Source organism: Bos indicus, chromosome 23 (genome assembly GCF_029378745.1).
Source record: "Bos indicus isolate NIAB-ARS_2022 breed Sahiwal x Tharparkar chromosome 23, NIAB-ARS_B.indTharparkar_mat_pri_1.0, whole genome shotgun sequence".
NCBI lineage: Eukaryota > Metazoa > Chordata > Mammalia > Artiodactyla > Bovidae > Bos > Bos indicus.
The window spans coordinates 34,612,647-34,632,123 of record NC_091782.1 but is presented as its reverse complement, the minus strand read 5'-3'; the positions used below and the strand labels follow the sequence as shown (position 1 = coordinate 34,632,123).

At 44.2% G+C, this 19,477-nt stretch overlaps 2 protein-coding genes across 9 annotated transcripts in view; one reads left to right on the top strand and one right to left on the bottom strand.

The window, feature by feature from the left end:
* LOC109576737 (vesicle-associated membrane protein-associated protein B-like) overlaps positions 1 to 19,477 on the bottom strand; it is a 174,623-nt gene that overhangs the window by 48,662 nt on the left and 106,484 nt on the right. The gene's annotated exons all lie outside the window — the stretch shown is intronic.
* CARMIL1 (capping protein regulator and myosin 1 linker 1) overlaps positions 10,818 to 19,477 on the top strand; it is a 306,964-nt gene continuing 298,304 nt past the window's right edge. For 2 of the 7 annotated variants that reach the window (XM_019985895.2, XM_019985894.2), the window contains exons 1-2: positions 10,908 to 11,418; positions 15,486 to 15,583. In XM_019985895.2, coding sequence (XP_019841454.2) covers positions 11,379 to 11,418; positions 15,486 to 15,583 — 138 coding nt within the window. In that variant the 5' untranslated portion in view covers positions 10,908 to 11,378. Of the gene's footprint in view, positions 10,839 to 10,907; positions 11,419 to 14,520; positions 14,631 to 14,910; positions 15,056 to 15,485; positions 15,584 to 19,477 lie in introns of those variants that run through there. The other 5 variants (XM_070777553.1, XM_070777552.1, XM_070777554.1 and 2 more) reach the window with 5 other exon arrangements.

Here is a 19,477-nt window from a genome sequence, read left to right as displayed (position 1 = left end):
TTTTAATAGATGCCTATTATCAAATCCATACCATACAATTGTGCTCATTTCACAGGCTACTAAGTTTATGCTCAAAATCCTTCAAGCTAGATTTCAGCAGCATGTGAAGCGAGAACTTCCAGATGTACAAGCTGGGTTTACAAAAGGCAGAGGAACCAGACATGAAATTGCTAATATTCACTAGATCATAGATAAAGCAAGGGAATTGCAGAAAAACATCTACTTCTGCTTAATTGACTGTGCTAAAGCCTTTGACTGTGTGGATCACAACAAACTGTGGAAGATCCTGAAAGAGATGGGAAAGCCAGACCACCTGACCCGCCTCCCGAGAAACCTGTATGCAGGTGTTCCACGTGTTTCAACTAAATTATCTAATTTATTGGCATTAAGTTGTTCTTGGGGCTTCCTTGGTGGTTCAGATGGTAAAGAATCCACCTGCAATGAGGAAGCCTCAAGCTTGATCCCTAGTTTGGGAAGATCTCCTGGAGAAGGAAATGGCCACCCGCCCCAGTATTCTTGTCTGGGAAATCTCACGGATAGAAGAGCCTGGTGGACTCTTTGCCTGGTGTGGCAAAGAGCTGTTCTTAGTATCTCCTTATTATTCTTTTAATGTTTGTAGAGAGGCCTCATCTTTAATTCCTCATATTGCTAACTTGTATCTTTTTGTCTTGGTTAGTCCATCTGGAATTGTATCAGATTTATTGATTGGATTTTCAGTGCAGCTCCCTCCTCTTGGAGATGTACCTTACAAGAGACAGACAGCTTTGTCTCTCCAAACTCCGCATCTCTTTGATCCAATGGACTGAGTTTAGGGTCCCCCTCTTTGCACCCATCATCTAATTGTTTCCAGGCAGAAATCTGAGGGCAATCATAGTACTTATTTGCTTTCCCTTCTTTCAAGGATCACAGTTCAATGTCTGAAAAATAGTAGTTCCATATACTTTGTACTATTTTCTAGTTTTTGAAGGAAGGAAATATCTACTCTTTGTTATTCCATCAAGACCACAACCAGAAGTTCCATCATTCTGGATTCTTAAGTTTTCTTTTGCTGGCAGACTCTTTTATGTTCCTTGTTAAAGATTTTTGTTTTTTGCTTTTGGCAGCACTTCAAGGCATGTGGAACTTCCCCAAGAAGGGATTGAACCTGTGCCCCTGCTGTGGAAGCACAGAGTCTTAGCCAGTAGACCACCAGAGAAGCCCTGTTAAGGTTTGTTTGCATCTCTGGCTTTCATGATAGAGGCTTTCCTCAAATATCAGTGTTCCTTGGATTCTATATTAACAGTAAGGCTTAATAAAGCTGATCTGAAACTCTACATGAATGGGTGGTTCTTATCTATTGATGGGGCTCCATTTGGGGCAATGAGTGTGACCTGGTCTTTTCACTGGCAAATCCATATGGATCAGAATCCTACAGTTTTTTCTTTTAAGGATAGTCAGTGATCTAGGAGAGAAATCTGATGCCTGGGATTATAAACCCTGCTGTTAAAGACTTCTAAGAATCAAGCAGAGAAAGAATTTGTGGGGTTTTATATAAACAACAGAATGGGAAAGAATAGGGATCTCTTCAAGAAAATCAGAGATACCAAAGGAACATTTCATGCAAAGATGAGCTCGATAAAGGACAGAAATGGTATGGACCTAACAGAAGCAGAAGATATTAAGAAGAGATGGCAAGAATACACAGAAGAACTGTACAAAAAAGATCTTCATGACCCAGATAATCACGATGGTGTGACCACTGACCTAGAGCCAGACATCCTGGAATGTGAAGTCAAGTGGGCCTTAGAAAGCATCACTACGAACAAACCTAGTGGAGGTGATGGAATTCCAGTTGAGCTATTCTAAATCCTGAAAGATGATGCTGTGAAAGTGCTGCACTCAATATGCCAGCAAATTTGGAAAACTCAGCAGTGGCCACTGGAAAAGGACCGGAAAAGGTCAGTTTTCACTCCAATCCCAAAGAAAGGCAATGCCAAAGAATGCTCTAACTACTGCACAATTGCACTCATCTCACACGCTAGTAAAGTAATGCTCAAAATTCTCCAATCCAGGCTTCAGCAATATGTGAACCGTGAACTTCCTGATGTTCAAGCTGGTTTTAGAAAAGGCAAAGGAACCAGAGATCAAATTGCCAACATCCTCTGGATCATAGAAAAAGCAAGAGAGTTCCAGAAAGACATCTAGTTCTGCTTTATTGACTGTGCCAAAGCCTTTGACTGTGTGGATCACAATCAACTGTGGAAAATTCTGAAAGAGATGGGAATACCAGACCACCTGATCTTCCTCTTGAGAAATTTGTATGCAGGTCAGGAAGCAACAGTTAGAACTGGACATGGAACAACAGACTGGTTCCAAATAGAAAAAGGAGTTCGTCAAGGGTGTATATTGTCACCCTGTTTATTTAACTTCTATGCAGAGTACATCATGAGAAACGCTGGACTGGAAGAAACACAAGCTGAAATCAAGATTGCCGGGAGAAATATCAATAACCTCAGATATGCAGATGACACCACCCTTATGGCAGAAAGTGAAGAGGAACTCAAAAGCCTCTTGATGAAAGTGAAAGTGGAGAGTGAAAAAGTTGGCTTAAAGCTCAACATTCAGAAAACAAAGATCATGGCATCCGGTCCCACCACTTCATGGGAAATAGATGGGGAAACAGTGGAAACAGTGTCAGACTTTATTTTTCTGGGCTCCAAAATCACTGCAGATGGTGACTGCAGCCATGAAATTAAAAGATGCTTCCTCCTTGGAAGGAAAGTTATGACCAACCTAGATAGCATATTCAAAAGCAGAGACATTACTTTGCCAGCAAAGGTTCATCTAGTCAAGGCTATGGTTTTTCCTGTGGTCATGTATGGATGTGAGAGTTGGACTGTGAAGAAGGCTGAGCGCCGAAGAATTGATGCTTTTGAACTGTGGTGTTGGAGAAGACTCTTGAGAGTCCCTTGGACTGCAAGGACATCCAATCAGTCCATTCTGAAGGAGATCAGCCCTGGGATTTCTTTGGAAGGAATGATGCTGAAGCTGAAACTCCAGTACTTTGGCCTGCTCATGCAAAGAGTTGACTCATTGGAAAAGACTCTGATGCTGGGAGGGATTGGGGGCAGGAGGAGAAGGGGACGACAGAGGATGAGATGGCTGGATGGCATCACTGACTCGATGGACGAGAGTCTGAGTGAACTCCGGGAGTTGGTGATGAACAGGGAGGCCTGGTGTGCTGTGATTCATGGGGTCGCAAAGAGTCGGACACGACTGAGCGTCTGATCTGATCTGATATAGGAGGTAGATTTTTCTCTAAATCCCTCTTTTCTCTTATGACTTCCCATGTTTATCTTCTGCTATTTAAGCACAGGTCCTTTTGGTTCAATCTCTCCTAAATCTCCAATCTTAGGCAGTGAGTAGTTGACTGACTGTGTGAGAGGAGGAAAACCATAGGTGTCTAACTCTTCCTTTTCAAGTCTTTACCAAGCCTCCTGTTTTTCGTCATTCTCTCATTCTGCACTGTTTTTTTTTTTTTTTCTTTTTTCTTTTTTCTTTCTGTTGTACTGGTTCTTCATTGCTGTACCTGGGCTTCCTCCAGTTGTGGCAAGCAGGGGCTACTCTTCGTTGCAGTACAGGGGCTTATTGCAGTGGCTTCTCTTGTGGAACGCAGCATCTAGGTGCATGGGCTTCAGCTCGAGGCCTCTAGAGCTCCGGCTCAGTAGTTGTGGTGCGTAGACTTAGTTGCTCTGTGGCTTGTGAAATCTTCCCAGACCAGGGATCGAACCTGTGTTCCCTGCATTGGCAGGCAGATTTCTATCCACTGTACCACCAGGGAAGTCTCATTTCTACACTTCTGCATTCGGAGGTCATTTGTATCTCTAGTTCCTGAAATTTTCTTGGGTTTTGCTGTAGAAATTAGCTTACTTTTTATTTGCTGTGTTCCCTCTGGCTTAGAATCTGTGTTCTCTGGTCTGTTAAGTCAGTTACCACTGACTTTCTCTGTTTCCAAAATGTAAAAATTTCTACTTTTCGACTGTTTTCCCCTATCTTCTTTGTTCTTGTGGCTTTATGCATTTTTAATATAAGTTAAACTATTTTTAGAGCAGTTTTGGATTTACAGAAAAATTGAATAGAAAGTACAAAGAATTTCCATAGAACCCCTCACTCTCCAGTTTCCCTTCTTATAACATCTTATTTTGGTATACTTGCTACAATTGATAAGCTAGCATGGATACAATATTATTAATTAAAATCCATTGTTTACTTTAGGGACTCTATTTTTTTCCTTCTACTCTTACTGGAAAGAAGCAGTGTTATATAAATGAAAGTATAAAATCCTCAATGCTTAACAGAAAATCCCCTATACAGCCTTTTGGCTACTCCTCTGATTTTATTCTCCTTAGTTTAGTATCCCTAGTTCTGGAGTTATCTGTATTAGTTTTCCTCTCCTTTTCCATCTCCTAATCACTCGTCAACCCATTGCAATTTATCTTATTCTCCCATTATCCTACTAAAATTGATCTCTCCAAAAGCAAAGCAAACCAGTGTTTCCCTTATTGCTAAATTCAAGTACATGCTACCTTATCACATATGACTTTTTAGCAAAACATGACACTGTTAAACCATTTCTCCCTCTTGAAACACTATTTTTCATGTCATCCCAGGTTAATACCTTATCTTTCTGGTACTACTTCTCTACTGGTTGGTCGTTCACTGACTCTGTAGTAGCCATTTCCCAAGGTCTCTCCAATGATCCCTACTTCTCAGTATTTACATCTTCCTCATTGACCTGGGATGCTTCCTTGATCCATGTGAAAGTAGAATACAGCAAAAATGCTGGTATTTCATTTCCAAGATTAAAGTTATAAAAGGCACTGCATTTTCTGTCTCTCCCTCTGGCCCTCCTTCCCCATAATTCATTCTGGGAGTCAGTTATTCTCCATGAGGACACTCAAGCAGCCCTGTGTTTCCTGAGGAACTGAGACTTCAGCCAACAACCAGTAAGGAACTGACACCTGCCTGCATCTTGGGAAGCCCCAGTCAAGCCTTCAATTGACCACAGACCCACCTGACAGCCTGACACCAACCTCATGAAAGACAGAGCCAGAACTACCCACCATAGCTGCTTCCAGAGTCCTGACCCACAGTATCTTCAACACACTAAATGTTTGTTGTTTTAAGTTGCCAAGTTTGGGGGGATTTGTTACCCTGCAATAGATAACAGCTGCAGTCTCCTTTGCAGCTCTTCTTTACCAGATGCCTGTAATTCTTGAGTTCCTTTCCTTTTCACATTCCATACTTGCTTTCTTAGATGTCACTCATTTCCTGAGAAGAAAATTCTCTGTAATAATCATGTACCCCCCTGGTGGGTCAGATGGTAAAGAAACTGCCAGCTAATGCAGGAGACTGGGGTTCAATCCCTGGGTCAGGAAGATCCCCTGGAGGATGAAATGGCAACCCACTCCAGTATTCTTGCCTGGAGAATCCCATGGACAGAGGAGCCTGGCGGGCTGCAGTCCATGAGGTTGCAAAGAATCAGACACAACTAAACACACATGGACACTGCCCACCCCTCCGTCCCCCCTCCCCCCCGTCATCTAATCAGAGAGGCTAGATTTTCCTACTGCTGCCGCTGCTAAGTCACTTCAGTCGTGTCCGACTCTGTGTGACCCCATAGACGGCAGCCCACCAGGCTCCCCCGTCCCTGGGATTCTCCAGGCAAGAACACTGGAGTGGGTTGCCATTTCCTTCTCCAATGCATGAAAGTGAAATGTGAAAGGGAAGTCGCTCAGCTGTGTCTGCCTCTTAGTGACCCCATGGACTGCAGCCTACCAGGCTCCTCAGTCCATGGGATTTTCCAGGCAAGAGTACTGGAGTGGGGTGCCATTGCCTTCTCCATATCACAACAGCCTCCTAACTTCTGTCTCTACGTCTAACACTCTTGCTTCCCTTCCAGTCTTTTCAGTTGTTCCCAGCTAGATAATCTTTTTAAACAAGAAGATCTGGTTGTGACACTGCCTTACTCAAAATCTCTCAAGAAAAAAAAAAAAAAAATCTCTCAAGAATCCCCCCTTGCTCCTCAGATCAATTCAGGCTTCTTCAGTGGTTCATGAGGTCCTAGGTGGTACAGTCCTTTTCTCTGATCTTCTATTCCTACTCCATCTCTATTCATCAAAACCCTCTGAATTTATTTCAGTGTCTCCATGTTTTTATCTTATCTTCTGGCCTGTACACATGCTGTTCCTACAACTTGGAACATTTTCACTCCCTTCCTTTCCTCTGCCCACCCCCTGCACCCTCTCATTCCCATAATTCTGTTTTTTCTCACCTCAGCACTGACAGCAGGTGCCTGTCTCTCTCTCCCTCCCTCTCCTCCCACGCCTTACCCTGACAGTTTCTCGAGGTTCCAGGAAGCATCTGTTTAATTCACCATTATGCTGCTATTTAGTTGCTTTAGTCATGTCCGTCTCCATGTGACCCTATGGACTGTAGCCTGCCAGGCTCCTCTGTCCATGGAATTCTCCAGGCAAGAGTACTGGAGTGGGTTGCCATGCCCTCCTCCATGGGATCTTCCCAACCCAGGGATTAAACACAGGCCTCAGGCATTGTAGCAGATTTTTCTTTCTTTCTTTCTTTCTTTTTTTTTTTTTTTTACCATCAGAGCCACCAGGGAAGCCCAAGAATACTGGAGTGGGTAGCCTATCCCAGGAATCAAACTGGGGTGTCCTGCATTTCAGGCAGATTCTTCACCACCTGAGCTACCAGGGAAGCCCATTCACCATTATATCCTCTGGCAAATAGTAAGTGCTCCATTCACATTGGGGCTTCCTTGCTGGCTCAGCGGATAAAGAATCTGTCCACTGTGGTCACAAAGAGTTAGACTGAGCACGCTGAGCACATTTGTTGAGTGACATTATAAAGGCAACTCTCCTCCTAGTGCTGTCTCCCCACCACCTCTATGAATTTCTATAGCACTTATTGAACATGTCATTTGGCATCTACCTAGTGTATTTTGTATTTATGTTATTATTTTTTATTTTCAATTAGATTCAACTAGCTCACCACTTACTGCATGGCACTGGACTAGTTGCAGGGCAATCAAAGACCACCTTAATCTTCCTCCTGGAGGTGGAGCTCCTTGTGGGTGGGTGGGGCCCAACCTTGGCCATCTTCACACTTTACATGGAACACAGACCAAGGGGCTGGTGAAGTGTCAGTCGTAAACTGAACTTTGACCTGGAGATCTCAACTCTAGGTTCACCCTTTGGCTATTAATAGCTATGCAACTGAGAGCAAGTCACCCCACAAATCTGAATGTATGTCCTCATTGTCATAAAGATATAGTAATTACACTTTCTAACCCAAGGGGTCCCTGGGAGCTCAAATAAGAGCCAAGTTCTTATTTCCTCACTTGTCAGAGGTTGTCAACTGGTAGATATACCAGTGATTCCATAGTAGATTTTGTATTTGTGTTGGGGTGGGATGTGAGAAGCATGCTGTAATTGTCTGTAACAATTATAAAATGCATTCTGATTTCATTATCATTAAAATGAAAAAATTGCTTCTTTGAAACACAGCACTGTGGTGTCTGTTGAAGTGCTCTGTTCAAGTGTTCTGAGTTATGGAAAGCCATTGTGCTATGAACCCTGTTGATAGCATGCTCAGATATTTTTCTGCATTAATGACTGAGTTAACTGTCTTCCTTCTCTCTCGGTCATATCTGCAAGGATTGCTTTGATTATGATGATAATTAAAAATTTCAGCACACACGTAAAAGTTAGAGCAGTGAATTCCCAGGTACCCTATTATCCAGCTACAACAAAAATCAATACAAGTCCCTACTCAGTCCCCCACCCCACTTCACAAACAGTCCCCTCTCCCATGGATTACTTTTTAAGCAAATGTATTATATCACTTGTAAATATGTTAAAGGAATATATAGTCCAATAGAAATTTATCTCTCATTGTCATCTACTCAAAAATAAACTAATTTTTCCTTGAGGTGTTTGCAAGTGTAGTATTTCATTGTGTAGTTTCCCTGAAAGTCTAATTAACCCAGTTGAGAAACATACCTCATTAAGAAGACCCCAAAAAAATCATAGTTGCTAAGGTGGGAAGTTAGTCTGCAAGTGACTGCTTGGTTGGTGTAGTGATGTCTTTGGTTCCCACATAACTGAATCTCTTCCAGTTTTAGAACCAGTTCTCAAGGCAGTAAGGAAGATCAGAAATTGATTTGGGTAAATAGTGGAGTTTTTGTTGTTGTTGTTAGCTTGCTGATTTCTTATTTTTTTGTTTTGTCTCCATGAGTTTATTCTTTATATGATATTGTTTTAATGATAGTATGTTAGACTATCATAGACATGAATAGTGTATTTTCTCACCACAGTACACTGAAAAATATACTATAGATATGAATACTTTGGAACTAAAAGTATGTATAGTTTTCCAAAATAATTTTGTTCCTAAATTTATTGCAACTGTGTTTAACAATTTAAAAGTTCAGGTGCAGTAGAGATTCTCTGAAAAGTTGGTTTTTCAGAAAAGCTTTCTTTCTGACTAATACATTTCAGTTCATCAGTGCTGGTTATAACACTTAAACACAGCCGCATATACAGATAAAGTTGTAGGTAATTATGTTTATAATAGCAATTAGTTTCAGGTAGTTTAACCCCTCTCTTGATCAAGACCACAGTGGCAGGGGTAAATTTATAAGTATAGAAGGTGGAGGCCAGGAGTGTGAAGAAAGTCTGCAGCATTGAAGGGGTGGGCAGATTTCAGTCAATAAGTACACATTTCAGATTTCAAAATGCATTCTCTAAGTAGACTCCCTGGTTGTCCTTTGCTAGAGGCATTTACTACTTGGTGGATTTTATAAACAGTGCTCCATGGAGTTCTTTGCTTGCTATTCTGAAACATACTTGAGTTTTGCTCCGAAGAAGTAAATGATTTTCATTTCAACAGTCAGTCATTTTTGAGTACTGAGATAGCATTTCATTTGAATCCATGCCTTCAACGTAGGAGGTGTAGGAGTCAATCGGGATCTTATTCCAGTGAAAAAACCTGATTCTTTATTGAAACTTCAGCTTCCTTTAAAAGGTTCCAAGGAGCACTGAATTACAGGAATTCCATATAGCCTGTCCTTTATTCTCCCCACCACCCCAGGCCAAAGAGGGAAAAAGTTTTGTCTTTATTTTTACAGATACCACATGGTATGGAACCTTCAGGGCTATTTCTGAAACTTCTTGGTAAGTGCCAGAAAAATCCTTCTAAACACACACGGTTGAATGGAAGATGATTTTGAGATGTTAATTTCCATTTATTGCATAAAAAGATATTAATTGCATAAAGGACAGGTCTAGCTTAACTCGCCAACATTTTAGAAACAGTAGGGAGTCAGGTCCAAAGCTCTAAAACCAGTCAACAAATGTTTATTTCACACATGTCTGCTGAGAAGGTTCAAAAGTCTGAAACTCCCACCCTTAAATCTCCTACAGTCCAGTTGGGCAGACAAACTCAAACTCAGGGAACAATGCAGGAGTAAAGTAGTAAAGCTAGACAAATACACAAGTAATGAAACAAGGCACTGTGTGTTTGGGCTTAGAAAATAATGTCTCAGCCAATAACATATTCTAGTGGTTTTGAATAGAGGGGTCACAGTGGTCTGAAAAACCCTGGAAAAGCTTCACAAAGAAGGTACACATTGGGCTGGAATTGAAAACATAGATAAGGTCTCCTGCATTGCAGGCATATTCTTTACCGTCTGAGCCACCAGGGAAACACTAGATAAGAATCAGATAACCTAAAAAGGAAGGGAAAAGCAAACAGCAATTATTAATAGTTTTGGAGAGTCAGGTTGTAAGAGTGAGGAGCTGGAGAGGTTAGAAGGGTAAGAAGGGGTCAGACGGGTGGATCTCTTAATTGGTAACGCGGCCAGAGACGCTTAAGATGATTTTTGGGGATCCAAGGTCGACAGCAGTGTTTAAAACTAGACTATCACTGCGTGGGATTCCCTTTCCTTTCCTCCCTCCCTCCTTCCGTCATTTAGAAACAGAACCCGATGACAGGCATACACTCCCAGGTGACCAGGCACTAAGGCAGCAATCCAGTCGCTGCAAGGCTTCTTGCCCTGAAGTTGTCTCTCCGGGGGTGGAGCCCAGGGAAAGTCGGCCAGATCGATCAGACCAATCAGCAGGCTCATTCTGGCTTTTGTGAATTACTCTCAGCTGCCCGAAAGTGCCCTGGCTTTTTAAAAGGAGGTTCCAGCGCGAGTGAAAGGCTGTTTTGTTTTTTTTTTTTTTTCGCGTGCGCTCTCCCACTTCGAATGTCTGAGATGGGAAACGGCGGCGGCGGCGGCGCGCCCGCTGAGCACACAAAAAAGTGTTATCTCACCATATGGTTCGTGTTTACAGGTTTCGTCTAGCTCCTGCTCCCCAGAAATGGAAAATTAATAACGTCGAGGAAACGCCAGCCCGTCACAGGGAGGGTTGAAAAAGGAAAGGGCGCAGAGGGGTCCCAGAAAGACCGGGTTTCCGCGCAGACCAGCCTGCGGAACGTGCGCGGGATCTGCAGCCTCCCATCCCCTGGTGTCCTTGGCTCGCCGGGAGGTGGGGACAGGGAATCGGGCTGCCCAGGCCCACCCGGCCGTCCTCCCCAGCGGCCAGCAGATGGCTCCCAGGCTCCCTCGCCCCCTCTCCAGAAGCAGGGCTTCGGCGGTTCGGGAGGGAGGCCACGAGGAGCTCCCAGTGCACGCCGCCGCAGCCTCGCGCTGCCGGGCTCTGCGGCCAGCGCCGGGGAACGCGCCCCCGGGCTTGGGAGGCCGGCCTGGGACGCGTGCGGAGGCCGGGTCTCGCGAGGTGAGGAGGAAACGCTGGAGGAGGAGAAGGAGGAGGAGGCAAAGGAGGGAGGAGGAGCCGTGCCGGAGCTGCCCCCGCCCCGCTGGAGCCCGGCTGGAGCGTGAGGACACCCTGGCCCCCCGCCCCGCGCCGCACTCTCCGCCTCTCCGCACGCCTTCCGCTTTCACCTAGGGCCGTAGGTGCGGCGCCGGGAGCGGGCGGGAACTGCCAGTGGCCGGAGCCGGGAGCCGCGAGCCGGAGCCAGCCCCGCAGCCGCCCGCGCAACCCGCTCCCAACCCTGCCGGGTCTCCGTTCCGCCGCCGGGAACTGCAAGGAGGCGTCATGTAGCAGCAGCCGCAAACCCACCTCGGATTTGCAACTCTTTTTTTTTTTTTTTTTTGGTGGGGCGGGGGACGCGGCCAAATTCTATCTCCGTCCCCACCTTTCACACCTTCTCCCGTTTGCGAGCTGCGTCTGCCTCTAGGAAATTGAGGGAGTCGGGGGAGGGTGGGGGCCGTAAATCAGAGTTGGACCTGCAACATTCCCCGCACCTAGAGGGCCATGGCCGAGGAGAGCTCCGAGGTGCCCGGGGAGTTGATAGGTAAGAGTCGCGCGGTGGTTGATTTTCTTTCTGCCTCTGCGGCCCCCTCGCCTCCACCTCCCATCCGACCCCTCTCCTCCCGCACGTCCCCGCGCCCCTGGGGTCTGAGGGGTGTAGGGCAGGGTCGCTGGGGGGCGCCGGGAAGTTTGCTCTCTTCTGACCGCTAGAAAAGCTGAGTCCCAAAAGGGCCGGCTTGCGGAGGAATCGGGAGCCCCGGGAGCGCTCGCCGCGGCTATGCTGGCGGCCCCCAGCGCCTCCTCCCGCGGTGACCTGGGGTCCAGGTTGGCGGAAGAAGGGGGCGGGCTGCCTGGGTATGCGGGGTACTGCAAGCGAGGAGAATCCTCTACAGCGGCGGGTCCCGTGTTCCCAACTCGGGAAGTCCCGGAAAGCCCAGGACACGAAAGGCTGGCGAGCGCACAGTAGGTCGCCTCCGGCACGTGCCAGGAGCTCCACATCCCACCCCCTGGTCCCCAGAAAACTCTCGGCCAGAGGTGCCCTTGTGACGTAGGGGTTGGGGGAGGGGGCACTGGCCGGGTGTAATGACTGAGCCTGGCAAGGCGTAGTTTCGCATCGCCAAGTGGGAGCGAAAGGGTTACAGGACTGACGCAAACTTGCGCCAGGAAACTGAGGGTTAATGATAAAAGCCTTACTTCAGTAATGATTAACCTGCCAATTCTCCCCATCCCGGATCTCTTAGGGAACCTGTATGTGATACCCTGTGCAAGGTGACCCATTGTTTGAGTCCCTTGAGGGTTTTGGGGTGAGGGTGTGTGTGTGAGTATTTTGTCCTGCGGTTTAACTTAATTATGTAGAGGGTTAACATGGAAGAGCTTAAAATGAGGTTTGGGGGAACGAGTGTTCTGAAAACCAAGGGTAAAGCTTGTGTGTGCCTGCGTGTGTGTTTGTGTGTGTGTAGCAGGTTGTATTGTAACAAGGTATGTGTTGTTGTGTGCGTGTGTGTTTTGAGCCCCAGTGACCTGTTTCCTTACTGTATCATCCTTGGCACACTACACAGCCTAAACTCAGAAAGATGATAGTTAATGGGTGCTGACAAGAGTTTTAACCGCCCATGCATCTGCGTTTGAGGAATCTGCCCCTCTCTTTCACCTCTTAGAGGTATTTCTTTGGAGGAGTTTGTGTGTGTTCTTCCATTAGCGACTGTTAACTCAAGCAGGTGAAACTTGATGTAAAGAAGCTGTTGCTAGGCTATATGGAACATGGAAGCTTCTGGTTTTGTTGAATTAAAAAAAAGCTGAAATCTTGACTATATTTAGGATATAAAGGCCTCTTCCCCTCCCCTTTCTCAATCCTGTAAAGTCCACTGGGAATGAGCAGTCCATCCAGTTCTGGGAGCAGGAGATCTTACCAAAACCCTACCCAGAAGAGGAAACACATGCCCAGAACCTCTGAAGATGCCTCCAGAGGTCCCGGGAAAGAGAATTTAGGGGAGGGTTTGCATCACTGGCCAGGGGATAAGGATAACTGAAGCAGGTGGCAGATACTTTTTTTAAAAATTGGGTATCTTTGAGCCTGGTCTTGAACAGTTTAGGTAATTAAACTTTGTTATTGCTGTTTAGTTGCTCACTCATGTCTGACTCTTTGCGGCCCCATGGACTGTAGCCTTCCAGGCTCCTCTGTCCATGGAATCCTCTAGGCAAGAATACTGCAGTCGGTTGCCATTTCCTTCTCCAGAGGATCTTCTCGACCCAGATATTGAGCTCCAGTCTCGTACATTACAGGTGGATTCTTTACCTCTGAGTCACCAGGGAAGCTGCAGTTAAACTTTAGGTTTAGGTAATTAGACACAAGATAAAGGGTGATGAAGGATAGGATAGTTTTCTATTGATGGTCCTCAAAATGAATTCTTTGTATATTTTAAAAGTTGAAATTCATCCCTATCTAGAGATGGAGTCTTTGTGTTTATCGAGCTCTGCCCATCTTACATGTCTCTCAAACAAGGGACACAGGTTTTTGTGATAGGCCCAGTATTCTTTTGGGCTTTTAAGTGGTCTAATTAACCTGGGTGAGGGGAAATTCCTGTGTCTGCTTTAGTCTCTTATTTCAATGCTCACAGGGGTTCTCTTCTCATCAATTCAAAATGGCAACCTTGTGAAAAACTCAATATATTTCCTTAAGCTAATTCCCCAAAACATTAAAAAAAAATGTGTATCTTTCTGATTATTAAAGTAATACCGGCTTTTTATTTAAAAGATTCAGAGAAGAATGAGAATATATGTCACTCATGTTACCACTCCAAGATAGCTATTTTTGACCTATGACTATATAACTTTTCCTGTCTTTTTCTTTGCATATATTTTAAGTCAATTTCACATGCTCATTTCCCACAGTTCTTTTGTAGGGGAGAGACGAGTAGCCTGCAGCCTGTAGCCTGCAGCCTGTACCCGTTTTGAGGGTTGATAAGATAGGAGCTGCCTAGGGAACTCCCCAGGCAGTGAGGTCCTCCACTTGTTCCCTCCCCCTTCCTACATTCCACCTCATTGCTGTTCCCTGGACAAACTGTACTTTCTCATCTTCTCATGCTCTTCTCTCTGCTAACAATGTCCCGTCCTCCCCTCCTTCACTCTTCTTATCTGAGTGGCTCTTAAACTCATTGTGGTGGGTTTCTAATAACGATATTTTGACCATCCCTTAATAAATACATGAATACACTTGTTAAGTTGCATGCATATTTCATTGAGTGTGTGTAATCTAGAACATAACACTGAAACGCAGTGCAAGTAGAAGTAAAAATGTTGTTTTCTTCCTGCACCCCAGTGGGTTGTATTGGACACTGCTTTGGAAACCGGTGGTCTGTTTCCTACTTCTTCAAGATCCAGGTCGGGGGTCCCCTACTCTCTGAAACCTTTGTGTGTCATCTTGTCCACGATCTCATGGTAGTGGTTGCACATTCGTCAAGTGACATTGATCCCTGCCCTCCACTAGATTGTAAGCACCTGTGCAAGGCAGGGGTCATCTCTAGTCCAGCACTTAGCAGAGTAGTTGGCGCACTAGGTATGTTTGTTGAATGTATGAATAAATGAAAATCATTATAATAGACAGCTCAGATGATGGGGTTACAAAGAAATTTGCTGTGCTTTGCAGAATCTAACCAGGAGGAGAAAAGGGAAAGTGTGTGCTGAGAAGTTAAGCTGGAAAAACGTGAAAGGCCTTTCGTGGCATGCTGGAAGGTTTGGATTCATCCAAAAATGACTGTGAGTCATAGTCACACAGCACGAGGGGCAAGATTAGATCTGTGGCTTTGGAAGGGCCACTTTGGTTCTGGGGGCTGATCGGTTAGAGGTGTCGGGCTAGTCTCGGTGAGAGATGCTGAGGCCCTGAATACAGAGTGAAGAGCAGTGCTTAGGAACTGTTTCGGAGGTGGCCCTGGGAGAGTAGGTGACTGGCTCCCTGAGAGAACGGTGTGCGTGCTCAGTCGTGATATTCCCGACCTAGGAACTGAACCCATGTCGCTTGTGTCTCCTGCATTGGCAGGCGGATTCTTTACCACTGCACCTGGGAAGCCCCTGAGAGAACGGAATTGGAGATAAAGAAGATTTCTAGCTTCATGAAGGGCCGGAAGAGGAGCAGGAAAAATCAAATCAAACTGACTTTGATTTGGGACCTGTTCACTTTGGGGGTACTCATGGGAGGTCCTGCTGCCATTCAGCTTTTCAAGCAGGGGGCTGCAGATAACCAGGCAAAAGAGTCAATGAATTCTTGTGCTTACGGTCTACTCACAATATAGTGCTCTATGCTACTACCTGGCATTGCTCTTCTTTATCTCCCTGGTGTGTGAGTATCCTCTTTGCCCAGCAAGGTTATGTCATGCCTTGCTTGCATGGACTGGTATTGTATCATATGCTTTTATATTTGCCTCAGCATCTGAGCACACAGTCCAAGGCATAAAGTAAGCGTTCATTAAATACTTGGTGATTGATTAGTACCAAGCTTGTTAAAATAAGCAAAAAAGAAAAAAAAAAAACCAAAAATGCTCCTTCAAATGCTCTATCCTCGCCAATGCTTTTCTCTTATTAAAAGAATCTAATGAAGCTATTCCTTTCTTTCAGAAAGCATAAAGGATGTTCTTGGCAGAAAGATAAAGATTGCATTGAAGAAGAAAGTAAAGCTGGAAGTGAAGGGAGACAAAGTTGAAAACAGAGTGCTGGTAAGTATTAACTTTTTTAAAGTCTGGAAGTGAAAATGTTTTTCCCTCTATTGTTTTGATTGCCTAATTTTCATGCAGTGCTTGTTCTGTATTTTATATTTTCTTCAAACGTTCTGATGCCCATTTTCTCCTAGGTGAGCTGCAATATTTGCCCACTGAAAGTTAAATTTTAGGGACTGAAGTTTTAAAATGTATTGTCTTTCTTAAAGTTGTAAGTCACCCTCCTCTCGGTCGTCTCCTAGAGACCATTTTCAGGTTGTTTGTTGAAAGTTGGATGTTAAAGGGAGCTTGCTTTTTACTTTTGCTGTGGCTGAGTATCTGATCCTGTTTGTGAGGACTTTGAAGGAGTTTTAAAAAAATTCATCTCATGTCAGTTTAATTATTAAATTTTCTCAAATGTTATATCCATATCCATCCAATATCCAGATCCATTGGTTTGGGGAGCACAGTGCCAGCTTGATCTTTGCCCTGTCTTCAGTGCTTTCTTTGAGTCCTTGAGGGCTCTGGTAAACGGTAGTTGAGCAGATTTGCAACTGCTAAGGCCCATGGCACTTTCATTGCATGAAATGTAGCTAAGATTAACCCTTAGCCAATATGTGAGTACCACCAGTCTGGTGTCTTAGGTATTTAGTATGTCTGCTGGTGTTGATGGAACTTGAGGGGCTCCTTCCAACTTGGGAGAGGAGTTGCTTGGGGGCTTGAGGGATCAGCCTGTTGAACACAGGATTGTTAGGGAGTTGTCAGCACCTGAGTCGTACCTTTAGGGAGGTGAAAAGTCTTCTGTGTAGTTTTAATGGTTTCTGTGTTGAAATTGTGGCAAACCTTAAGCTTAGGTAAATACACCTGGCTTGTGTTTTTGTTAGAATAGTCTGTTTACTCTTATTTATCTTTTTATCATTAGAAATTGTCAAACATATGCAAAAGTAGAGAATAGTATATTAAACTTTGTATCCTTTTCATCCAGCTTCAACAGTTTTTAGTATTTCAAGAATATTGTTTTATCTCCTGCCAATTTTCCCCCCTTCCCCCTTCTGGAGTATTTTAAAACCTCAAGCATGTGTCATTAAAAGAATATTTTTAATATTCTGTTTCTTCATTTGAAGTTGCCACAGAATTTGAAATATCTTTCTCATGGCAGCTGTCTTAAGAATCTCTTTAAAACATCTGACTGCCTTCTCCTATGGATGGAAGGATTATGCTATTTATTGATGGATGACTTCTCTCTGTGTACAAGTCAGGATGGCAGAGAAATTTAAGTGGAAAAACTTGATGGAGTGACTTTTGCCCTGCAACGAAACGTGTTTACCCAGACTGTATAATTATGGTTATCAATAGCAGAAGTGATTGGTATCATCATTCTGCTTCAGTTTTGATAAAGGGTAAATTTCCTTAAGGTGTGTTTTACTTAATATTGTGTAGCCGGAGGGTACAGGTATGTTTCGGCAGTGGTAGGGTGGAGAGAAGAAATTTTGTTCCTGCCACTTGTTTTACATGTTTACTGCACAAGATGGGTTCACCTTTTTACTATTCAAATATCAGGTCGTGTTTCCTGCAACAGTCTAACCTGGTATGTAGTGCTAGTTGGTATGGACACTATTCATCAGCATAAGAAACCCATGTCATGAGTAAAATTTGCAAAGACAAGTTTAAACATCAAATAAAATAATGTTAGCACCCTTAAAAATTAGTTATGATTGGTACTTACTGTTAAGATTTTTTTTGGGGGGGGGGAGTTCATCTTTAGCTGGAGTTGATTAAGGTTGTAATCAAATTACAAATGTATTTGAATTTAAACATTTATCTCCCCAAATCTGGAATCTAAGCAGTTTCTAGTAGCTTAGGGTAAACTTGTTTTAGCTATTCCTTACTTGCAGGGGCAAGAATTGTTAATTGAAATATTCAAGGTTTGACAAGCTTCAGGTGTGAGCAAGATGGTCTACAAATTCACCTTAAGTTGTTGATTTTCTGAATTTAGAGAAATTCAATTACTTAAAACATTGGGGGAATCCCCTTATAATTTGTATTTCTGACTTTCTTTTGGCTGTCAGTCCCATAAAATAGGGCATATTTGAATTGGCTTGACTCAGCATTTCTTGATTTTTATTTCTCGTTTCTTTCCCTAGTGCCCTTCCTTCCTGTAAAGCTGAGAGTGACTTGGTTCCTTGTTTTTACATTTAGAGACTCTATGCTATTTCCAGCTTCCATTTTTCATAGAGAGTTTATTTTCATCTTCTCATGGTCATGATAACGAACATTTGTATAACATGTTCTGTTGAACACTTAATTATGCATTGCTTTATTTGCTCCTGCAGTAGCCCTCTGAGGTGGGCCCTCCTTACATGTGCATTTGCAGAAACTGAGATCTGGAAAAGCTAAAGAACTTGTTTCAGGTCATCCTGCTAATGAATGACAGAGTCGGGAGTTGAACCCAGGCCTGTCTTACCATTTCACCATTATACTAAAAAACTCAAACAAAACAATCCTTCAGCTTGTTGTTCGGTGGTTGCGAACTTTCACAAAGACTTGGACTTTAGAAGGATTAGAGCTCCCTGTATGGATTTGGTTGGTTGATACATTATTCATTGCTTGGTTCCACACTTGCTGAGCATGAGCCAGACACATGGTATGTCCAAGATGGACGTCGACTCTGACTTCATGGGATTCAGAGCCCAGGGTCTAGTTGGGGAGGTAGACATCTCGACAGGCAATGCTTTGAGATGTGCTGTGAGCAGGATGACTGAAAGCACACGGGAGGAACCCCTGACCCAGAGGGTCAGGGAAGACTTGCAGAAGGGAGGCAAATGTAAGCTACCACCCAATGGATGAACAAGAGTTACTAAGGGAACAGAGTAGAGACATGTTCTAGACAAAGAAAGCAGAATATGCTTGGAAGCCAGAGAGAGCTTGGCGTGTTAGAGACATATTAAGTACAGTGGGAGCAAGGGGTATGGGGTGGAAAATGGCCCAGCCTAAAGCGAATTCTTTTTCTTGCAGTCGGGATCAGGTGAAAATTGGGATTGTTTAAACAGGTCTCTTCCTACCACCTGTTCCTAATGACCACCACGTAAACTTTATCCTCTCCTCCCTCGGGAGGCCGTAGGGCCCAGCGGTTAAGGCCTTGGGCCTTGAATCCTGCCTGGTTCACACCATAGCCCAGCCACTTTATAACACTGTTCAGCCTTGCTTCCTTTCTCTGATGAAACAGGCCTTATAAAAGTATCTATTTGTAAACAGTTTCTTTTTTTTTCTATTTTTTAATTTAAATATTACTTTTTTCTTTAAAAACAAAGTTGTGTTAGGTGAGAAGTTGCTGTGTAGCACAGGGAGCCCAGTCTGTGCTCTGTAAATGGTTTCTTTGTGGATTAACTGGGATGGGTTTTAACACTGCCTAACCCACTCCAGTACTCTTGCCTGGAAAATCGCATGGACGGAGGAGCCTGGTGGGCTGCAGCCCCTGGGGTCGCTAAGAGTCGGACATGACTGAGCGACTTCCCTTCCACTTTTCACTTTCATGCATTGGAGAAGGAAATGGCAACCCACTCCAGTGTTCTTGCCTGGAGAATCCCAGGGACGGGGGAGCCTGGTGGGCTGCCGTCTATGGCGTCGCACAGAGTCGGACACGACTGAAGCGACTTAGCAGCAGCAGAACATGATCAACAAATGAGAAAGCAGAAGGAACCAAAGGATTCTGCATTCTGTTTTCCCAGTGGCACAGATGATTTCAATGCCCAGTTGTTTGTGTTACCTTGAAAGCAAGATGGAAGGCAACTGATGAAACCTGAAATTCTTAAGGTGTGTGCTGGTCCAATGAAATCAGAAATGGTAGGATATTCAGGGGAGGGTGTTTTATGGCCAAACAAGTTTGGCAATCAAACATTAAACAAAGATCAACCA